Genomic DNA, 21,167 nt, shown 5'->3' with positions numbered 1-21,167 from the left:
GGGCCGGGTCCAATTAGTCTGATTGTTCAGTCTCCTGTTCAGTCCTGTCCGGTCCGGTCCAGCTCGGGCGGACTGGGCTAGACCAGATAGCTTCAGCGGCGTCAAGCGCCGGAATCTGTCAGTTATAGTAATTTTCCAGTTTCATCCGAGAGGTTTTCTTCAGAATTGTTAAAATTTGAAGTTAAGCATATCCCGTCAGGCTGTCACTCTATTTTGCTTCCGAGCTTAAGGATATTAGAGGTAAGGTATCTTATTGCCATAGGGTTCTCTATTTTTCTTCATTGGTTTCGATCTTTGTTGTTGACTTGAGCAGAAACAGTTTTGGATGCTGAAAGCCGGAAGGTAACTTTTCGTAACTTCCTGTGGATTTTGCTCGATGTAGCTGTTGTAGTAGTAGTTTTGCCCAAAAAGGGAAAAAATGTTGTAATATTGGTTATAACACTACTAGTTCCTAGTTTTATATGGTTACTTGATTTTATGAATAAATTTTATCTGCGTATAGTACTTTAGATGATGATGTCCATGTCTGTTCGACATAGGATCTGGAACTCCTCATGTTGCTATGTTGTTGCATTTTACATTGGGCTATTATATTATGTGATGCTGCATGCAGTCCTTGTACTGATATAATGTTTAGGGGTTACTAATGCTTCTTTTTACATTTGGGTGCATGCTACTGAGTTCTGATGTCGAAGTAATATTGCATTTTGTTTTTACCTTTTGCTTGACTCAGGTGGTAAGGGTGCCCAAATATTTGGGCAGATCTCTTACCTCTTGGGTTCAAGTGTTGAAAATGTAACGTAAGACTAAGAAAGAAAATGTGAAAAACCAAAGATCATTAGCATTGTTAGTGATAGGAGATATGAAGCCAATGTGTAGGCGTTCATTCATTGCAATTAAGTTTGTTTCCATCTTGATGCGTTCAGTTAAAGATGACAGGCTAGACTTTATTTATGAAATCTGTTTTTACTTTTTCTGTGAAGCAAGAAGCAATATCAGTGGTTTACTCACGTTATAGTTAGTGGAGACAGAAATAAGTCTTATATAGGGAATAAGAAATGTATTGATATCCTAATTCCAAACGACTGAAGGAAAGAAAAAAAGGAAAAATCACATTCAAAAAAAGCATGGAAGATAGCAATTAATCCCCCTGTGTGCTGAACAGGAAAATCCCTATTAAACAAAAAATTAATTGAAAACCGTAAAGAAGCTTGAGGAGCAACTTCTTCCATATGAGTGGCAGCATTATTCATTTATTTTAGTAATCAAGATAGTTCTCTCTAGCTATAGAACGACTGTTTGCGCATATTCTTGAAGGTTTGCCTTCCATTACAAAAGCCTATGTGATGATGAGCTATTAGAATAGTTGAAAGTTTGAAGCTGGAACTCAAAGAACAGGGTTTCTGCATTCAATTACTAAAAATTTGTATGAATTTTATGCCATACAGGCTGAAGAAAATTAAAACAAATTCATTTGTAAAACTGGGAAGGGAAGTAACAAAGCTGAAACAAGATTAATTCACTAACAAAATGATTCATATTTTGTGAAAGCAGGGGAAAAAACACTTCAAACCTGGTCTTTAGTGTTTAGGGGCATGATTCTGGTTTCTTACACAAACAATTTGTTAATAACTTTATGTGTATAGATGGATGCTATTATCTGTTTCTTAATTATTATATTAATTTCTAAAACATTTTTACCTTGATATTGCACTAATGTTGTAGAAGCAAAAAATGATGGAGCCAGAGGTAGTGGAGGCAGAGATAGTGTTGCCAACCTACCTTAGTTTTAAACGGGTGCAAATGTATGAGAAATACCCCAAGGGCCAATCCAGAGGCAGGCACTGGAAACATCTTAAGCAGATCATTCAATCTGAGAATTACTCAAATTACCCACCCGATGAGCCTACTTGTGAGTTATCAAACCAATGTCATTTTTTGACTGTTGAAAGTGATCCATTTTTTGTACTTGGTAGTCTATGTATGCATTTTATACTGTATTCTGAAATCCATATACTGTAGCCTGCGGGTCCTTTCCTCTTAATTTTAATTTGATTTTGTACAAAATTTGAATTATGCGATGGATTAGGGCAGTTTTGGAAAACAATTATTTTGATTTCTAAGCTAAATGTGGGAACTCTTCTTTACAATGAGTTAAGATGTTCCAAAATTTGAAATAATTTCAATATTGGGTTCTGCGATTAGTTGTCAATGATGTACATACATTGATTTGTATCATATTCTTTAATTTTAGAGCCTGAGGCCAATGTTTTAAAACTCGACCTCTGATTGAATCATAAAGGTGAACAGCTCATGGTTCAATGATGTACTGAAGGTATATGGGATGGTTGACAATTTTAAGTACCGCTTTAGTAAGATAAGTTTTAAATTTATAATATGATAATTCTTTATTGTATTTTATGCTGTTTATTTCACCGTACCTTGACATTAAAATAACTAACATGGCATGCACTTGCTTTTCAAAGAGCTTAACATAAAGTATTGACGAGGCTCCTCATTTTTTTCCCCAGAATATGGGGGAGTTCAAATCCCACTTCCATTTTGCCGATTAATTCTTGACCGGTCAAATTGAAATCATGTCATTTGGTTATGTGCTTGACTGGTCAAGCTTGTCTCATTCACAATGATACTGGTTTTGTCAGTTCTCAGGCAGGCTAGTTGAGCTTGTATATCAGGGTGTGTCTGCTGGTTTACTGATTGAACTGGCCGATCTAGTCAGTTTTAAACATCTTGATGGCACCACCTATAAGGAAAATTTCAATCATCTGATTTTTATTTATTGCTGCTTCGCAGATATCAGTATTGAGTCACCCCCTTCTATGCATCCCTGTAAGAGAATTTGTGACATTACAGGATTTGAGGTATGTTACAATTTTTATTTGTTTTGGTTTGTGATATTTCACTTGATGTACTTAGCATGTCATATATTTCTTTGTTTTGAAATTTTTGATGAATTTTCTAACAAAAAAGTAATGGAAATTGTTGATCGTGGGAAGGGGGTGACCGGAAAGGCTGAGGCTTGTACCAACTTAACTGAAAAGTTTAAGATCTTAAGTGAAGGGCCTACCCATGCATTTATACCCTATTTATTGTCTTTTGCTATCCCGTGTTGAACTTCTCCCACCCTTTCATATTTTCTTACACTACAACAGGAAAACAAAATGAAATATACATTTAATCACGACTCCTTTTAATTTTGTCTATGCTTATCAAGTAATCAATAGGACAAAAACGTCTTCAACATGAACTTTTGATATCCTGGTTTGGATAATCATCTACAGTCCCCCCCCCTTCTGTTTACTGGGAACTAAAAAAATTAATTTAGTATCTGATTCATCTGTTCTCTTGATTGGACAAAGACGCTTTTGTTCCTATATGAGTTGCACGGATCATTGTTCTATGTGATTCTAATTTGCCTATCATACCAGATCATTTTTTGTGTGGTTCTCACCTTAGACTTGGTGCAAGTCATGGGACTCGCTGTCTTGTTTTGCCACATATGCTGCCAGTGCCATGGGAACTTGTACTGAAGAAATGATTAAATGATTAATGTCCTGCAGGCACCTTACTATGATCCTAGGACTAAACTCCGATATGCAAACGCCGAAGTTTTTAGAACAGTGAGATCGCTTCCCAGTGAGTATGTACAGAAGTACTTAGCTCTGAGGAATGCTGCAGTTGTTCTTAAATAATTGTGTAGTATTTCCACCAAGCAGCGTCCTTTTCCCCATTGGCCTTTTGACTTTTTTCTGTTTTTGGTTCAACTTCTGAATTGATTTTGTAGGTTCTAAAGTTTGTTTATAGGCCCATTACTATGTACAGTGGATCCCTTGCGAAAAAAGAACGTCTTCGTTGTCAATTTCATGATGTACTAAGAGGGTGTTTGGATATCCCATAATCACTTAAAAATGTATTTTCATGCAAGTCGAGACAAAACTCTATTTCTATACTTATTTCATTTATGATGAAATTATTTTTAAATCTATAGTTTGGTCTCCATCCAAACAGTTCCTAAATATTCATGATTTGAGATATAAAAGTTAAAAACTAATTGTATGTATCTGTGTGTGTTCTTCATGGGTTTTCCTGCTAGAGCGCATGCTTTTTTTTTTTGTCCTTTTTGCTGATACGATTGTCTACGGTTTAATACTGTTGGTTAAACTTAACCATTGTTTAATCTAATTGGGAGTAACTATTTCATAATGATGGTTTTTGTTTGAAAAATGTATCTTTTAGTTTCTGAATTTTTGACTTAGTTGTAATTTAGTTCTTAAACTCGAACTCAATGCAATTAAATCCTTATAGATATTGAGTTGCATCAAGTCCAAGTTCAAGAAGTGAGTTATAACCACGTTAAAATTTAAAAATTAAGTTGTACTGAGTTAAAATGTAATCGAGTCAAAATTATAAGAATTAAAAGTTAATTTTTCTTTTCCTTTTAATTCGCAGGCTTCACACCTACAACTTTGCTTATAGGAAATCATACGCGTTTCATTCTAACCTAGAGTTGCTCGATGAACTTGAAAATCTTGCACAACAAAGAAAATGCCATTATCAATCCAAACATTGTCAACAACAAAGAAATGGTCGAACACTTTCGAACTTCCACAATCCAGATATAGTGAACAAAGGCAGATCATAGAGCTTGCTGCTATTCATCTGTTCATTATTTAGGTTGCACAACATCTTGATTATATAAAAATCAAAATGGCATACAAGGAGATTACGAAGACCACAACAGCTCTCATGGGCACATGAGAATTACTCTATTATACAGGGAGAAAAAATTTAGGCCAATGCAAGCTCAAAGATTGCCCATTCACGGAATCTTTCACGACGATGAGGCAAGCTTTGTGAAACAGGATTTTCCGATTTTTTGCAATCCTTTCTTTCCTTCAGTTTTCTTTAATTTCAATTCTATCTTGTTATCACCCCATCCTTTTTGGAGGAACATGAAGAGCAAGACACCAATGAAAATGAAAATTAAGAATAAGGGCATAATGAAATAAAGCTGTTTCTATCTGTGTTTTCAGAAAACAGACGTAGCATGTCTGCTTTTGAAAAACAGACAATGAAACTTGGCTTAAAATGTCAAAAATACCATCATCTATTTTCACTTTCGAGCCACTACACATTTGTAAAATGTTTATTCTGGAGCCACTAATATTTTGGGATTTTTTTATAAAAAATAAATGAGGGTTTTTCAGTTTAAATATAAGAAGAAATTAATTTTCTTTTCACGCCCAAACCAACGTGTCATTAATTCCAAAACAGGCGGTTATGGAGACATAATCCCGCTGCCACCCCCTAGCAAGCCGACGAAGCTTGGCAAGCTGATTGCTAACTTATATAGAATAATTTTCTTATTAAAACAGACAGTGTGGGACATGAAAAACTCCCCTCGATGATATATGATACGCGCATAATACCATTTTTCTGCCCTATTTCACAGCATATTATTAGCTGCATATCTATCGCAACCTGGAAGTTGCGCATGCCATAAGATCACATATAGGTTGTGTCCTGTACTACTAATTATCAGGCAAATGGTTTTAATCACATCCATTTCAGTTGCCTTCAATAGTATGTGCATAGGTAGGTCTTTTTAATATCTATTGGTAAATAATATATTTAAATTTTTCATACAATAATAGTATGATACCTTAAATTATCATGTTAGATTTAAGTATTGTTGGATGACAAGATTCGGATATTGTGCGACTCAATTGAGGTAGCTCTTTTAACATGATTTTTTTCCCTCCACTCACAAGGTTTGAACTCTTAACTTTGTTTAAGGACAATCAAATTCTTTCTATCCAACATGGCTACTATAATTTAAAGAGTAAATTACTGATAAATAATCCTTGCCCCCCATCTCATTTAATAAAATGAGACTTGCTATGATATCTAGTTTCTAGAGTGCAGGCAGTTTTTTGGGGCTCCCTTTTGACGATAATGACCAGAAAATTATTTATACTTTCCCCAATATTATTCTCTTTTATTAGTAACACATTCTCTTTGTAGATGGCCACGTTATGCTTTTGCTGCGAAATTAAATGGGAAGTCTTACACAAACTTGTGGGGGAAAATTAGCTTGGGAAATTGACATAAAATGCTTGTTGTCCATCACAAATATATATTTGCAATCTTATCTCTCCATTAACTTAAAAATCTGTTCTTTGTGGGAGGCTATCATCAAGTCTTCTCTTCACAGGAAATTTTTCTCTGCAAATTTACAAAAATATGAGTTGTAACTTTATACATGGAGATTGCTACTGGTCAAAGGTAATTTTGGAGTCACTACACTCTTTAGATTTTTTCATAAAAAATGAATCACAGGCTTTTAAGATTATATTTATATATATAAAGCAATGTTGTTTTTGGCACAAACCAAGCGTAATAACAAAAAGGGAGGGTTACGTAGTCAAAACCAACTGCCACTCCCTACCAAGCGAAGGAAGGCTCCTGGGCTGGCGTTGCTATTAATTCTTTACATACTTTGATGTTCATATATAAATATACGATGTGGTACATGAAAAAAGCGCAATACTAGTATTTCAAAGCCCACAATGGATAAATAGATTTGGCTAAAGGGGGGCTACATATCGATAAATATAATTCATAACGGTAAAACGTTAAATTGTTTGTATAATTTCTTTAAAACTTTCATAAAAAATATTCAATAAATTAAATCCGTTAATATTTGAGATTTTCTCAGACTTAATATTTGAGATTTTCTCAGACTATTAACATCAATACAATTCCAGATCATTGCAGGGAGTTCTACGTAGACGCACTACTACTTTCTCAAATCAATATATACATATATATATATATATAGAAAGTTTGAAACGATGGTGTTCAGTTGGAAATGGGACACAAGTGTTGTGTTGTTGAAAATTCTTCGAAGGTGCAAAACTTTCGCGTCGCTTTTGCTTCATCATCATCTTAAAACTAACAAGTTTAATTAATGCCCCTTCATTAAAACTTCATAAATAATTTCTGTAAATAATTGTGGTATGTTTAAACAAAGAAGCATTTGTTGTTGTTTGAAGTTTGGTATGTTCCCTCGAATATTCTCTAACATAAAACGCGTGAAAGAGAGTTGTTATAGTTGAAATTATAAATCATCAATCGAAATGAATAAATAATTACAATACATAATCTCTCTTATTCAGTGCAAATTTACAAGAATATGAGTTGTAACTTTATATATGGAGATTGCTACTGGAAAGGTATTTTCTTTATAGTCTCCTGGCTTATTTGGGGAAATCAAAACGAACGTGTTCACTCTAGAGCCACTGCACATTTGTATGGTAATGTTCGGGTGAGAGATGAAGCTATACTGGGAAGCATGTTGTTCTTGGTTTGAAATGACACACGTCTTCTTAAAACCGACGTTAAAAGTCGTCCTTAATTGATGTTGAAAGGGTTCCCTACAGCAGTATATTATCATGGAGGGTAAAACTATGATATTTTTAATTACTAATCAATTTCCAAATGTGTGCTTGAACGATAATGCTAATTTTTGTCAACACATAATAATAAATTTCATTTCTTACGTTAGTCTTACATATCTATCTCTCTTACCAAATACTAGTAAGTCACTTTGGCAATCAAATGACATAAAACCAGAAGCTAGTCTTCCCAAGTGCCTATCCTTCCTCTTATAATGAATCCGACACTAATGTATTTGCAAATACTTCTTTCGATCTTTAATATGAAATCTAGTTTATAGTTCAAAATTGTACTACAAACTATATTTTATATTAAGAACTAGTTAAGAATTAGAGCTAGTATGTAAATCCTCTTTCCAGCTACAATATTGTCTATGACTGAAATTGCATATTGAATTTGAGTGCCTCTTTCAATAATCTAAGGCTAAGAGATGTACGGGAAAAAAAAAGAGAGGATCATAATTGATGACCGTTTCTCCAGCGTTTAGTATGGCATTGAATTTGAAAATTTCTTCAATCATCCCGTCAGTTTATATATATCTCTCTCTCCCTTAAAGAAATCCGATACGATCATTCCACTGCCAAATGATCTTTCTTTATTTTTTTTTTAATGCAATAGGCTATGGCTTGAAACCATACAGAAATTAAATACTACCTCCAATCCTTAATACTCCTTCTGGTCTTTTTTATAAGAGCCTAATAACGAAATTACATGATTAAAAAAATAGTTTAAATTAGTTAAAAGTAATAAATATATAAGAAATGAACTTTTTTTTTAAGTATACCCTTATTTATGAGGGGGCAAGTAAGAGGGAAAAATAAAGTAATAATGAGAGAAAGTATAAAAGAGAAGGTAATATACCAAGTTGTCAACTTTTTAATTAATGCAATGTATAAAATTAATTAGGAACAAAAACAGTAAAAATACATTAAATGTTCAGACTATTCTAAATAAGCTCTTATAAAAAGGATCAAGGCAATTCAAATTTCAGGCTCTTATAAAAAGAACCGGAGAACGTATAAGAATTATATAACTAATTTGAGAAGATCAATAAAATTAGTCAAGTTAGTTAATGTGTATTGACTTTCTTAAACTACCCCATTTAATCATATGCATTGGAATTATCCTTTGTTGGGAACACTTACAATTAGTAGGGATGTTTTAGGGAGAAAAAAAACATATGCTACAAATTTGAGAGACAAAATGAATTAAATTCTTACATTTAAGACCAAATTAAATCTTTAACTAGTTTTTGTATTAAGGACTGGAGGTAATATTAAAGGCTAGTGCATGGAAATATGTACTTGATCAACCCAAAATATTCCCACATCTATAAGCAATTCTGAAAACAACCTAAACATATAATTATCGGGTAACATTAACTTGAGGCTTGGCAAGGAAGTGGCAGAGGGTTATGTCCCCATAACTACCTCTTTTGGAATTTGGATTAATGACACGTGACTTCTTTGTTGATTCTTTGATAATGTTACTCACTCAACTAACTTTTTTTTTTTTTGGTGATATACTAACTCAACTAACTTTTTATTACAAATATGGAAGTTTGAACTTTAAACTTAGAAGTTGAAATTAAAAATGGATTCTTAGTTTAATTAACTCGGTTACATAATTTTTTTTATTGTGATTCTTGTAAGATCTTGAATTTTAAGGCTCTATAAAAATAAATTATGAAGTTTAAAAGAATTATTTTAAGAATTAAAGCCATAAGATATTTTGATGGCCAAAAAGCTTAATTTAGGTAAGAAATTAGAAAAAATAATAATTAAAATTATTTAATTATTAATAAAATGTGACAAAAAAATATGTAATATTATTTTTAGTATTCATGAAAAATTTTTATTTTTTAAAATGACTTAAATCATTTTAAAGATAATTTCTGAAGTTAAAAGGACTATCCTTTACCCAAAAAAAGACTATTTTCTTGAAAAATTCAAAGAAAATAGATAGAGGTTAATTCTTGAGATAAAATTTTTAGAGTAATTATTTTATAAGCTAAAGAATCTATCTGAGGAAAAAAAATTATAAAGTATTAAGGATTAATTTACGCTATTAAGATTTATTTTCTTAAAAAATTCAAGAAAAATAGTTAGAAATTTATTTTTGGCTTAAAAATTTTAGAGAAATTACTTTATAAGGTAAAGAAGTTAATTGAGGAAGAAAATCCTTATAAAGTATGAATGATTAATTTCTATAAATGATTTGGTGATTAGAATAGTGGGCAAGGTATGGAAATGAGAGCAAACTCTGACTGAGGGCAAAGTGGTCCAGCTGATTTAATAAACCCGCCCATCAGATGCTGCTCTACTGATCAGATTAAACACATACACACAAACAGAGCTTGGAGATTGATAAGAAGAAGAAGAAAAAGAAGAGGAAACGAAGTGGAAGAAGAGGAAGAAGGGGAAGGAATTTGTTACTTGCAAATCCATTTGTCGACCAACGTAAGCATCAACAGTTGTTTTCCATCTTCAATTTCCCTTTGCTGTTACATTTTTTGCAAGATGATGATGAATTAAAGCAATGTGGTGGTTGACTTTATCACATGCATGCACATTTACGATGCTTAAGACAACATTTTGATTCAAATATGAAAATTTCATATTTATGGTACGCATGTTGGAAGCTATGCGATCTCAAGCTGGAAAATTTATTTAAAGCTCTCTACCTATTTGACTGACGATTATTCTTAATGGTTAAACTAGGCTTAGAAATTCCAAAATGGTGAATATTGAATGTGGAAAGCTGATTTAGACTTGCTGTTTCATGTTCCTAAAGTGTTAAATAAGAACTTCAAGTGATTATGTACTGAGGATGTTTAAATAATGATTAAGTTGTTGTCCTCAAAGCTGGAAATTTCCAGACTTAAGAAGAGCGATGTTCAAGTGGTTTAAAGACTAAAAAGATGATTTGGAATTCATATTTTTCCTAATATTCAGCCAAAAATGCTTTTTTGTTTTGCCCCAATATTCCTAAAAAGTTTTCATTATATGTTTTTTTTTTTTTTACATGGTCTTCAATTATGATTCTCTTTTTCAACATCTAGTCTAATGACTAATATAATGGCGAAAGAAGCCTTTAGTGATCCTTCCAAGATAATTAAAATCTCTCAACGACAACTGGATTGCCCCGCAGACTATCAAAGACTTTAGACCAATTTCTATCTGCAATGTGAGCTACAAAGTCATTACAAAAATTATTAGCAAGAGAATATGATTGATCATGAATAAAATAATTGGGAAGCATCAATGTAGTTTCATTGTGGGGAGACAAACTAGCGATAATATCTTTATTGTTGCCCAAGAGGTCATCCATTCAATGAAACTCAAAAAAGGAAATAATAGAGAAAAGGCATATGACCACCTTAATTGGGCATTTATCCAGGACGCACTTCAGGAGGTTGGGTTTGAGGAAAACCTTTGTGGAGTCATTATGACTTGCATCATGAGCTCGTCCTTTCAGGATTATGGAATGTAGAAGTGTTTGAAAAGTTTTGTCCTTCAAGGGGGGTCAAACAAGGGGATCCCATAGATCCGTACATTTTTACTCTTTGTATGAAAAGATTGAATCATATTACCCAGGATGCTATTGAGCTCGGATGTAGGCACCAATTAAACTGAAGTCAAGGGGATCGAAGTTATCCCATATTTTCTTTGCTAATGATTTGGTTGTGTTTGGGGAAGCGTCTATGAATCAGGTGGATGCCATGATGAATTGCCTTAGTAAATTTTGTGAGGTTTCAGGACAGAAGGTAAATAGTATAAAGACTAAAGTCCGTTTTTCTAGAAATGTCCCTATCACACGAGCTTTGGAGCTAAGTCAAAAGATGGGATTTGGTCTCACTAGTGATCTAGGGAAGTATCTGGGAATTTCACTTATACATAGCAGAGCTTCTTACTCTTTGTTCTCCCCAGTCCTATTGGAGACACAATGGAGACTTTCAGGATGGAAGAAGAAACGTCTTACTATGGCGGGGAGAACTACTCTCATAATAGCAGTGTTATCTGCTCTTCCTGCTTATCACATGCAAACTATTCTCCTACCCAAAAAGTTGTTAACTGAGCTAGAAAAGGAAAATAGAAATTTCCTTTAGGATGATGATGGAAACTGAGGGAAGATTCACCTTGTATCTTGGCAACATGTAACAGAGGACAAGAAAGATGGTGGCTTAAGTATCAAAGATCTAAGAAAACAGAATGAAGCTTTCGTCCTTAAGCTTTGTTGGAAGCTGAGTTGCGAAAGAGACACTTTGTGGGTTCAAGTCCTGGGAAACAAGTATAAATGCGGCTTAGATCCTTTGCCTATAGTTAAAAAGAAGGCCAACTCATCCCTTACTTGGAGAAGCATCTTTGCGGTCTAGGAGAATATGTTTGAAAAAAATTTGGGGAAAAAGATAGGCAATGGAGACTTGGCTTCTTTCTAGTTTGAGAATTGGTCTAATTTAAGGTTATTGAGAGACTTGTGCTTATACGCTCACCCCCTGAGGAGAGAGGACAGGACAAAATCTATTGGAAACCATTTACTGATTGTTGTTTTTCTGTGAATTCTGCCTTCTTCTTCTTTTTTTTCCCTTCTTGCAGATACTCATCGACAGCCTGATCGCATTTGGAGATTGCTATGGAAGTGCAAGATCCTAGAAAAGATGAAATCTTTCTTATGGTTGTTTGCACATAATTGAGTACATATTGCGGAGCTACGCTTGAATAGAGGTTTAATGGATTCACCAAGTTCCCCTTTTGGGTGCAACGATCCTGAGAGTCTGATGCACTTGATTAGAGATTGTCCGAAAGCAAAAAATCAATGGGAATCAGTAGTTGCTTAGGAGGTCAGGCCACACTTTTTCTCATTCCAAGGGACAGACTAACTACGTTGGAATTTAAAATAGGATGTAGGTCAGTAGTATACTAAGAAAATTCCTTGGTCAACCCTGTTTGGGTATATTTGCTGGCATATCTGGTATAGTAGATGTAAGAAGCTGTTTGAAAATACTGACCTCAACAATGCTACTAGTGGCAAGGATCGTTTTTTCAGAGCTTGTCTATATATGGATCTAATGAGCTCCCGCTCACACTGCTACAAGAGACAACAACATGACACAATGTCCCTCAACCTTCAGGGAAACCATGTGTATCTCGAGGTTGACGGATCTGTTCTTCCTAATGGCAACAATGGTTGTGGGAGTTATCCGGGATAGAGGAGGCAATTGGATTGGCAGCTTCAATTGCAAGCTTATGATAGTTCTGTCAGCTATTACCGAGACTTTTGCTATTTTGTATGGGCTTAGTATTTGTTGGAACAACGGGTTTAGGAAAAAAAATTTTGTGCATACTCATTGTATACAGGCTATTAATCTTGTTACTAGAGGGTTTGACTCTAAACATCCTTCTGGGGACGTTATAGATAATGCCAGAGTTAGTATTAACAGGGAGTGGCAGGTTTACATTAGGCACACAAACGGGGAATACATTGTTTGGGTTGATTATCTTGCTAAGTCCTCCCATAATATGAAGGCAAGCTTTTGTATCTTTAATCAACCTCTTCCTATTGTGCAAGAGGTAGAATTTGTTGAAGGTGGGAGTCTTGGGTGCTGAGCTGTTTGTTTTGACTTTTTATTGAGTGAAATTCAGTATTTATTCAAAAAGAAAAAACAGAGAGACAGAGAGAGAGAGAGAGGCACTCAGCATGCAATTTGACCGGTAGACAATATTTGGTGTTGGAAAGAGGATTTACAGGAAAATATTTTGCAGATTTGAGTGAAGTGAGTAGTTTACTGACTTTGAAATCTGCAACGAGGGACTTTGTGTAGTGTGTCTCATTATTTATTAGGATTCTTGTTAAGTCGGGAAAATAAATAAACAAATGAAACAAAAAAAAGGGAATAATCTGGGATTGTTGTACTATTATATAGTTGACTGGCTTTCAAGACCGTGAGAGCAGATCATGTGCAATATGTCTTCCTGAAAAATAAATAGAGTTGAGATGCCTAACATCTTAAAATATTCATGGTGTGTACGACATTTTAAAATAATTTTTTAATCATTTTAAAAGAAAATTTTCCATTAAATAAATTTCAACATAATAAAATGGAAAGATCCAATAAAAAGAAATAAAACTAGAAGGACTTAATTCCAAATATGATAAAACTATAAGGATTGTCAAATTAATTTATTTTTCTATTTTTAAAGGTTCGTATAATTTTTTATTGGTTTTAGTCTTAGAATCTAGTTCATTTTAAAACTTTACTTTCTGGAGATATAACACTATTAAAATATGTTGAAGTCTCGTAAATGGTATAAAGTGGTGATATGAATTCATTATAAGACATTTAGCTAAATCTTGTATAAATAACATAATAGAAAAAAAAAAGTCCTCAAATATTCAACATCATTTTTCCCCCTCATTGTTTGCCTAAAGAGTTGTTCATTATGCTCCCTTTTGAAAACTCATCCCCTTCTGCGCTCAAGACATGTTCTTTTTTTTTTTTTTTAATTACAAAATCTAATTAAGTATTATTTGGTGAGTTCATATCATTATTTTAACATCGTTTACGGTATTTTAACATATTTTAATACTATTATATCTCTATGAACTAACACTTTAAAGTAAATTAAATTTCAGGAACTAAAATCACGAGTTTAATATTTGAGGGGATAAAATTAAAATAAGTTTAAATTTCAGGATCTAAGGATACTATATTAATACTACCTTTTAATATGCATACAGATCTAAGGATGTGTAAAAGGACCCGTGTATATTTTTAAATGAAGGCAAGTATATTTTATTTAGGGTCTGTTTGGGTGTTCCAAAACCATGGTTTCAGAAGCACTTTTCCGCAAAACGAGATAACCTCCTCCACATATTTACTTCGTAATCCGTAAAAGCACTTCTAAAACCATAGTTTGATTTCTATCCAAACACTCCCTTAGTCATACAAACACGACGCGCCCCCACACACATGTACCGAACATACAAGCTGACAATGTTTACAGTAATCCTTTAATTATTTGATTGACAACCTTGCTTTTTTGGATCGTTAGGGGATAAAATATTTTTGAAAGAAAAACTAGACCGTTAGATTACGTTCTCGGGCAATATCATTGGTAGAATAGCATCGAGAAAAGGGCACATGAAATGTCCCATCACATACAGTTATGCACATTTAAAACAGGGGACCCTGGTTAGATACAAGTCACTATTATATGTCCTTGTTTTTGAACGAAGGCGTATGAGAATAAAAAATTAAAAACAAAAATTTTCTTTCGCTATAAATTACTTTCTCAGTTGTTTATTATAAGAGATAATTGTGAAATATATCGTGTTTTTTTTATAAGAGATAATTGCAAGTTTCTCAAATCTTATTTGTTGATTTTTTATTTTACGCTATTTAATTACTCATATTATTGTACTTAGTATTCACACATTTTCCTTTCTACACATTATCTTTATTCCACGTAAATGAGGATATTTTTAATAAAATGTTATATTTTTTATATATTTGTTGTTCTCAACTAATTTTAACTAATATTGAGTAGTCATAAATTTTGAAAACTTAATTAAAAATAATTATAAACTGAGCTTGAAATGAACGATAAAGTACAACTAAACATGTTCCCAAACAATTATTCACATGTGATTATTTAATTTCGGAGCCCTTAATTAATAAAGTGAAGAAACCCCAACAATTTGCTTCTCCTACCATTCCAAAGATCTCTTCAAAAGTCACCATTCATTCTTCTTTGCTTCACTGATCAAATCAGAAAGGTCAGAAAATACACATTCACATAAAAAAAGATGTGTGATTCTTCTCCTCAAAAGCCTCATATTGTTTGTTTGCCTTTCCCAGCTCAAGGCCATGTAAACCCTTTCATGAAATTAGCCAAACTTCTTCATTCCAATGGCTTTCATGTAACTTTCGTCAACTCTGAGTTCATCCACAAACGCTTAGCCCAGTCCCTCGGCTCAGACTTTGTTAAGGGCTTACCGGACTTCCGGTTCGAAACAATACCGGACGGTTTGCCGCAGTCTGAGACGGATGCTCAGGATATTCCGGCGCTGATTGATTCAACAAGGAAGCACTGTTATGGTCCGCTTAAAGAGTTGATAGGGAAGTTGAACTCATTATCATCTTCATCAGGAGTTCCTGCAGTTAGCTGCATAATTGCTGATGCGAATATGGGCTTTGCGGAAAAAGTTGCAGATGAATTTGGAATACCAGAGATTAGGTTTTGGACTGCTTCAGCATGTGGCTTGTTGGGATATTTGCAGTATGATGAGCTCGTTAAAAGAGGCATTTTTCCATTCAAAGGTGAGTTTAGTCCTCTTAAACTTAATTTTTTTCTTCTCTCACTGGAAGTTAAACTTACTGCAGCCATTACAGAATGTGAAATTGCTGGATATATAAGTAAAGATTTCTGATGAAAAATTTTAGTACTTTCTACAATTCACATACTAGTCATAACTTAAGATGTTTATGTTCATGTTCTATCTTTTTTTTTTTTAGCTCTTTCTCAACTTGTAAATGTTAATAGTAATTTTTAAATGATTAATTATGGGATGAGGATGACTAGGACCATGGCTGGTCCTCCGAGGTGAAATAGGTGTTTATCTTTATTTTAAACAATAACCGGAAATTAAAACAATCAAATTTTGCAGCAAAGTCATACACTTTTTTTTTTTGGAGCAAAACAAAAGTCATACACTTTTGAGAAGACCAAAAGAAACAGAATATACTCTCACTAGGCTCATGTAGAGAAGGTGCTATTGAATTCTTCATCCTTTTTATAAGGTATTTGATAGTATTAAATATTCTTTTTTTTTATATCCCCGTATTTAAAAAGGATGAGTAGAACTTAATATATAACATTGAAATTTAGTGTAATTAATAAGGATTACATTGAAAATCACTTAAAATTTATGACAATTTTAATGTTTTAAACTATTTTTATTGGTATGTGAACTTATATTTGAGAGTAGAAAGAGTACCTTGTCTTGAAGAGTAAATGTGACAAACAGGTGAGCTAAAGTGAGTGAGGTGGTTGAGTAAAGTAAATGAGGCTTTGAATGTGAATAATTATAGATGTTTTGAGCACTTGGATCCTACATTTTAAACTTCCTAAAATATGAGTGAAGATCATATTTATAAATTTCAAGTGTTTATAAATAACTACTCTTTTGGTCCTATTTATAATGTACTTCCAACATATTTCACATAAACAAAAAAGAAAACCTTAAAATGCATCAACTCTCTATTAAAATATAACAATTTTTTAATTTTATCCATATTTAATATATACATCTTTTAAAAGAGATAACTACCTACACTATAATAAATGAAAGACAAAATAGTACATTCAGACTAAAAATATAATAAACTGACTTATAAATAGGACAAAAAAACTTCTCTCTCCGCCCTCTAAATAGGACAAGAGGAGTACTAATTAAAAACAATCCTAAAATTAACAGTAATAAGATAGAAGACACTTATAGACAAAATACTTAGAATGAAGTAAAAAGAAGGTTTAAAGAGAAGTGGGAAATTCTCAAGAACTCCATAACCCCTTCTCCATCTTATTTATCCTCACCTCTTCCTTAGCCAAACCCCCTTCTCCTAAATGCATTCAGATGATATTAATAAGCCCATTCATTACATAAACCTGAGGGAAAATAAACAAGTCAAAAAATAAAATTAGTATGAGTCTTGATGATAGAAAAGAAAATAAATAATACAATGAAAATAAAAGAACAAAAGAGAAAAACAAAGGGGGCAAAAAAGAAGAAAACCTGACAACTAATACCTTGGTGAGGGGGGACCGATCCTATATATCCCGTCTGTATCTTGATCCATGAATCCTTTAGCAATTGGCAGAAACATATCGGAAGTCTCTGAAAATTTCATTTCTTGCATCATTTTTCCTTCCTTTGCCAAGTAGTTCGTTGGTTGGTCAGCCGTTTACGGTACAAAGAGCGTCAAATCACATTTTGTCTTCACTTCATTCTTTTTTATTGAAAGAATAACAAGGGGATGTGCCACTTATCGTGGTCTTTACCAAGTTCGTGTTCGTGTCTCATATTGTCTTGAGAAGCCTAAAACGAAGTGCTTGTTAATCTTACAGATGATTCTACCCAAACTAGCTACTCCTCTAGTTCTAAATTTAAGACTAATTTTATAGTGTGATTTATACTATAAAATAAGTCTTATATTTATAACCAGAAAAGTAGTTACTTAACTTCTTCTAGCATAGGATTGGACATGTTATATAAATGTCTTCCTTTATCACTTCTTTCAATTTGCCTATTCTCATGTATATATATCTTTTGTGAGCTTTTCAGATGAAAATTTTGCCAATAATGGTACCTCGGATGCAACTTTAGATTGGGTCACAGGAATGAAAAGTATTCAACATAAAGACCTGCCGAACTTTATAAGATTCAAGAGCCTATCAGAATTCTTGTTTGAATATAAAGCTTCAGTATCAGAAGAATGCATGAAATCATCTTCCATCATTATTAACACATTCCAAGAATTGGAAAGTGAAGTTCTTGAAGTCATCATGGCCAAGAACCCTAATGTATACAACATTGGCCCACTTCAATTGCTCAATAGGCATTTCATTCATCAAGAGAAGGAGAATGATCAGTTCAAGTCATCAAGTGGATTAAGTTTCTGGAAAAGTGACTCAAAATGCATCCAGTGGCTAGACCAGTGGAAACCAAGCTCAGTCATTTATGTCAATTATGGGAGTATTGCTGTGATGACTGAGCAAAACTTGAAGGAATTTGCTTGGGGATTGGCAGAGAGCAGGCATCCATTTTTGTGGATAGTGAGGCCTAATTTGGTCAATGGTGAGAGTAATAATGAAACATCAAATCTTCCTAAAGAGTTCTTAGATGAGATCAAGGATAGAGGATACATCACAAGTTGGTGTTCTCAAGAACAAGTTTTGGCTCATCCATCAATTGGGGTCTTTTGGACACACTGCGGTTGGAATTCTACAATAGAAAGCATATGTGAAGGTGTGCCTATGATTTGTTGGCCTTTCTCTGGCGAGCAGCCGACGAATTGTTGGTTCGCATGCTCAAGATGGGGCATAGGGATTGAGGCCAAGCATGAAATAAATAGAGAACAGATTGCTGATATTGTGAAGGAAGCAATGGAGGGAGACAAGGGAAAGGAAATGAGAAGAATGAGTTTGGAGTGGAAGATGAAAGCAATGGAAGTAACTGATGAAGAAGGAACAGCTTATAAGGATTTCAAAAGGTTAATGAAAGAGAGGCTCTTTGTTACAGTGAATAGTTCTGCTAAAGTCTAGCTTGTTTGGGTTCACCTGAGTTTTCTATTATTGAGAGATGACCAACATGATATCTTAAATGTGGGACATAGTTCAATAATTACTTAGAAAATTTGTCCTTCATTTTAGTTGATCTTATTATGGGCATTATAGTTCAATTTTCAATTTAATTAGAAGTTGAGATTTAGAACGGGAAAACAACCTTTGTTTGTGTGTTAGGAAAATAAGTTATACGTGTCAATTAGCTGATTTTATATGAAACTTCAGTTTTTGAAGTTTGATATGAATGTGTTCTCCCTGCAAGTTTTCTTTCTTTTTCCATTTTTCAGTTTCCCCAACATTTACCACTGTTGCTTTAATTTGAGCATCTTAATTTTTTCCTTAATTTTATCTTCAGAATCACAATATTGTTTGCTTGTTAAAGTGCAAATATATCATTGAAGTAGGCCGTAAGTATGGAAAAGACTTTATTTAGGAGAGTCAAAACCCACTTTGCTGAATTCTACTACTTCATCCCCTTATTATAAGATCATTTTAATTAAATTACGCGGTTTAAAAAAACAATTAGAATTAATTAAAAGCAATTAATATGCAGTAAATGTAATTTTTTTTCAAATATACCCCTATATATAAATGGATAGATGTGAGAGAGTAATAGTAAGATAAATAAAGAAAGAGAATGTATTAAATGCATTAAATCAGGGATAAAATAGATAATAATGCATTAAATGTTTAGACAAACTCAAAAGGGGTCTTATAAAAAAAGACAAACCTATTCAAAAAATTAGATTTTATAATAAGGGATGAAAGGAGAACACTTTAGGAGGACTAATCTTTAGCTATTGGCGGGGCAATACTGCGTGGTTTTTCTACCCAAAAAAAGTGCAGGTATATCAAGAAAATTAATATCCTTATTTTGAGAAAAGAAATATCCTTAATTAAGCACATTCATTACGATTTACTAAGATCCAATAAAAGATACAGCACATCAGGATATGACATATTATTCGAGAGAGGTAAATGAAAAATCATTACTCCCTCCGTTCCTTATTATAAGAGACAAATAATCGAATTATATTGATAAAAAAAGCAGTTAAAATTAGTTAAGAACAATCAATGTGTAAAAAATATAATTTTTTCCCAAAAATACCCTCATTAATAAGGAGAGAGAGCATGAAAGAGAACAATTAAATTATTAAAAAAAAAAGAAAAGTAAGAAGGAGAGAGAGTGTGAGTTGGAGACAATAAATATGGGTAAAATAAGAAATCAACACAAAAAAGTAGAGACAACTTTTAAGTGTCTCTTATATATAGGAACATGCCATAAGCATCAAATGTCTCTTATAATAAAAAACGGAGGGAGTAACATCTTGTGGTCAGAGTTAAATACAGGTAACTATTACATATACATTCTTCAAGAAAAACAATGAGAAATGAAATCGGAATAAGTAGTTGAAGTCCAATGTTAATAGTAATTTAATTATTTAGTCATTTGCATTGACGACTTATCATTTGAACCGCAACAACTCCTTTTCGAGCAAACAAGATGCTTCCTGGTTTAAACATATACCAGAATTATTTATGGAATTATGAAAAGAGGGGTTTAATATTACTTCGTCTACCTCAAAATGCAAATTGCATTATCCAAATGTTTTTATACACTAACCCCCTGCTTGGATTGAGAGAAAATTAGGAAGGAAAACATTAGAAAAAACAAGTTTTCTTTTGCTTGGATAGGAGAGAAAACGTGGGGAAAGGAAAAGTGGAGGAGAAAATAAGGTGGGCCTCATACCTTGTTTTCTCTTCAAATTTTCTCTCCATATATGGAGAGATTTGGAAAGGAAAACAAGACTTCCATGACTGCCCCTCCTCTCTCTTTCTCTCCATATTTATTTTCTTTTATTATATTTAAAAAGTTATTCACTTTTTTTCATCTTAAGACAATATTTTTATTAAATAATTTGGTTTTAAAATATAATAATCTGAAAATATATACAAACCAAATAACTTGATTTTAAATTATTTGATGATGCTAATGTTAGTATAATTTTTTTATTGTAATATTTAATTTAATTTAATTGTAAATATGATATATTTTGATAAAGACATTTTAGTCATTTAGATATATGCTAATTTTTTTTCCTTTTTATTTTCTCTCATCCATCCAAGCAAGAGTAATTATCACAACTTCCCTTCAGTTTTTTTTTTCTTTTTATTTTCTCTCCTCTTATTTTCTCTCCTCTCAACTTTTCTTCTTATCCAAGCATATCATAAATTTTAATTAAATTTATATAGTTAAATTAATCCTAAAATTTATAAATGTAAATATGAAATTTATTTTAGATTATTATTCCATTAATAAATAAAAAACAGCATAAGGAAAAG

The 21,167-nt window shown here is 32.9% G+C and overlaps 2 protein-coding genes across 4 annotated transcripts; both read left to right on the top strand.

The window, feature by feature from the left end:
- Window positions 1-38: 38 nt before the first annotated feature.
- Window positions 39-3,950, top strand: LOC114756556 (chromatin-remodeling complex subunit ies6-like). Of its 3 annotated transcripts, none has more exons than XM_028945503.1 (4): window positions 39-240; window positions 1,726-1,912; window positions 2,815-2,882; window positions 3,582-3,950. In XM_028945503.1, the coding sequence occupies exons 2-4, from the start codon at window positions 1,735-1,737 to the stop codon at window positions 3,711-3,713; spliced, it is 378 nt and encodes a 125-aa protein (XP_028801336.1). In that variant the 5' UTR covers window positions 39-240; window positions 1,726-1,734; the 3' UTR covers window positions 3,714-3,950. The 3 variants fall into 3 exon arrangements, with proteins under 3 accessions (XP_028801336.1, XP_028801338.1, XP_028801337.1); XM_028945505.1 differs by lacking the exon at window positions 39-240 and adding an exon at window positions 249-342; XM_028945504.1 differs by lacking the exon at window positions 39-240 and having other exon boundaries at window positions 385-1,912.
- Window positions 3,951-15,274: 11,324 nt separating this feature from the next.
- Window positions 15,275-19,085, top strand: LOC114756566 (7-deoxyloganetin glucosyltransferase-like). The gene is made up of 2 exons (XM_028945513.1): window positions 15,275-15,799; window positions 17,824-19,085. The coding sequence occupies exons 1-2, from the start codon at window positions 15,286-15,288 to the stop codon at window positions 18,801-18,803; spliced, it is 1,494 nt and encodes a 497-aa protein (XP_028801346.1). The 5' UTR covers window positions 15,275-15,285; the 3' UTR covers window positions 18,804-19,085.
- The last annotated feature ends 2,082 nt before the right edge of the window (window positions 19,086-21,167 follow it).

The sequence above is a fragment of the Neltuma alba genome, unplaced genomic scaffold, assembly GCF_004799145.2.
Source record: "Neltuma alba isolate B1F8T4 unplaced genomic scaffold, ASM479914v2 tig00010436_pilon, whole genome shotgun sequence".
Taxonomy (NCBI): Eukaryota; Viridiplantae; Streptophyta; class Magnoliopsida; order Fabales; family Fabaceae; genus Neltuma; species Neltuma alba.
Note: the sequence above shows the minus strand (reverse complement) of the source record. Positions and strands in the feature narration are given on the sequence as shown.

Excerpts from the sequence above, each read along its gene's own strand:
- LOC114756556 (XM_028945503.1), top strand. The coding sequence starts at position 1,735 with ATGATGGAGCCAGAGGTAGTGGAGGCAGAGATAGTGTTGCCAACCTAC. Across the intron at positions 1,913-2,814 it reads CCCACCCGATGAGCCTACTT|ATATCAGTATTGAGTCACCC; the intron begins GTGAGTTATCAA and ends GCTGCTTCGCAG. Across the intron at positions 2,883-3,581 it reads GTGACATTACAGGATTTGAG|GCACCTTACTATGATCCTAG; the intron begins GTATGTTACAAT and ends AATGTCCTGCAG.
- LOC114756566 (XM_028945513.1), top strand. The coding sequence starts at position 15,286 with ATGTGTGATTCTTCTCCTCAAAAGCCTCATATTGTTTGTTTGCCTTTC. Across the intron at positions 15,800-17,823 it reads AGGCATTTTTCCATTCAAAG|ATGAAAATTTTGCCAATAAT; the intron begins GTGAGTTTAGTC and ends TGAGCTTTTCAG.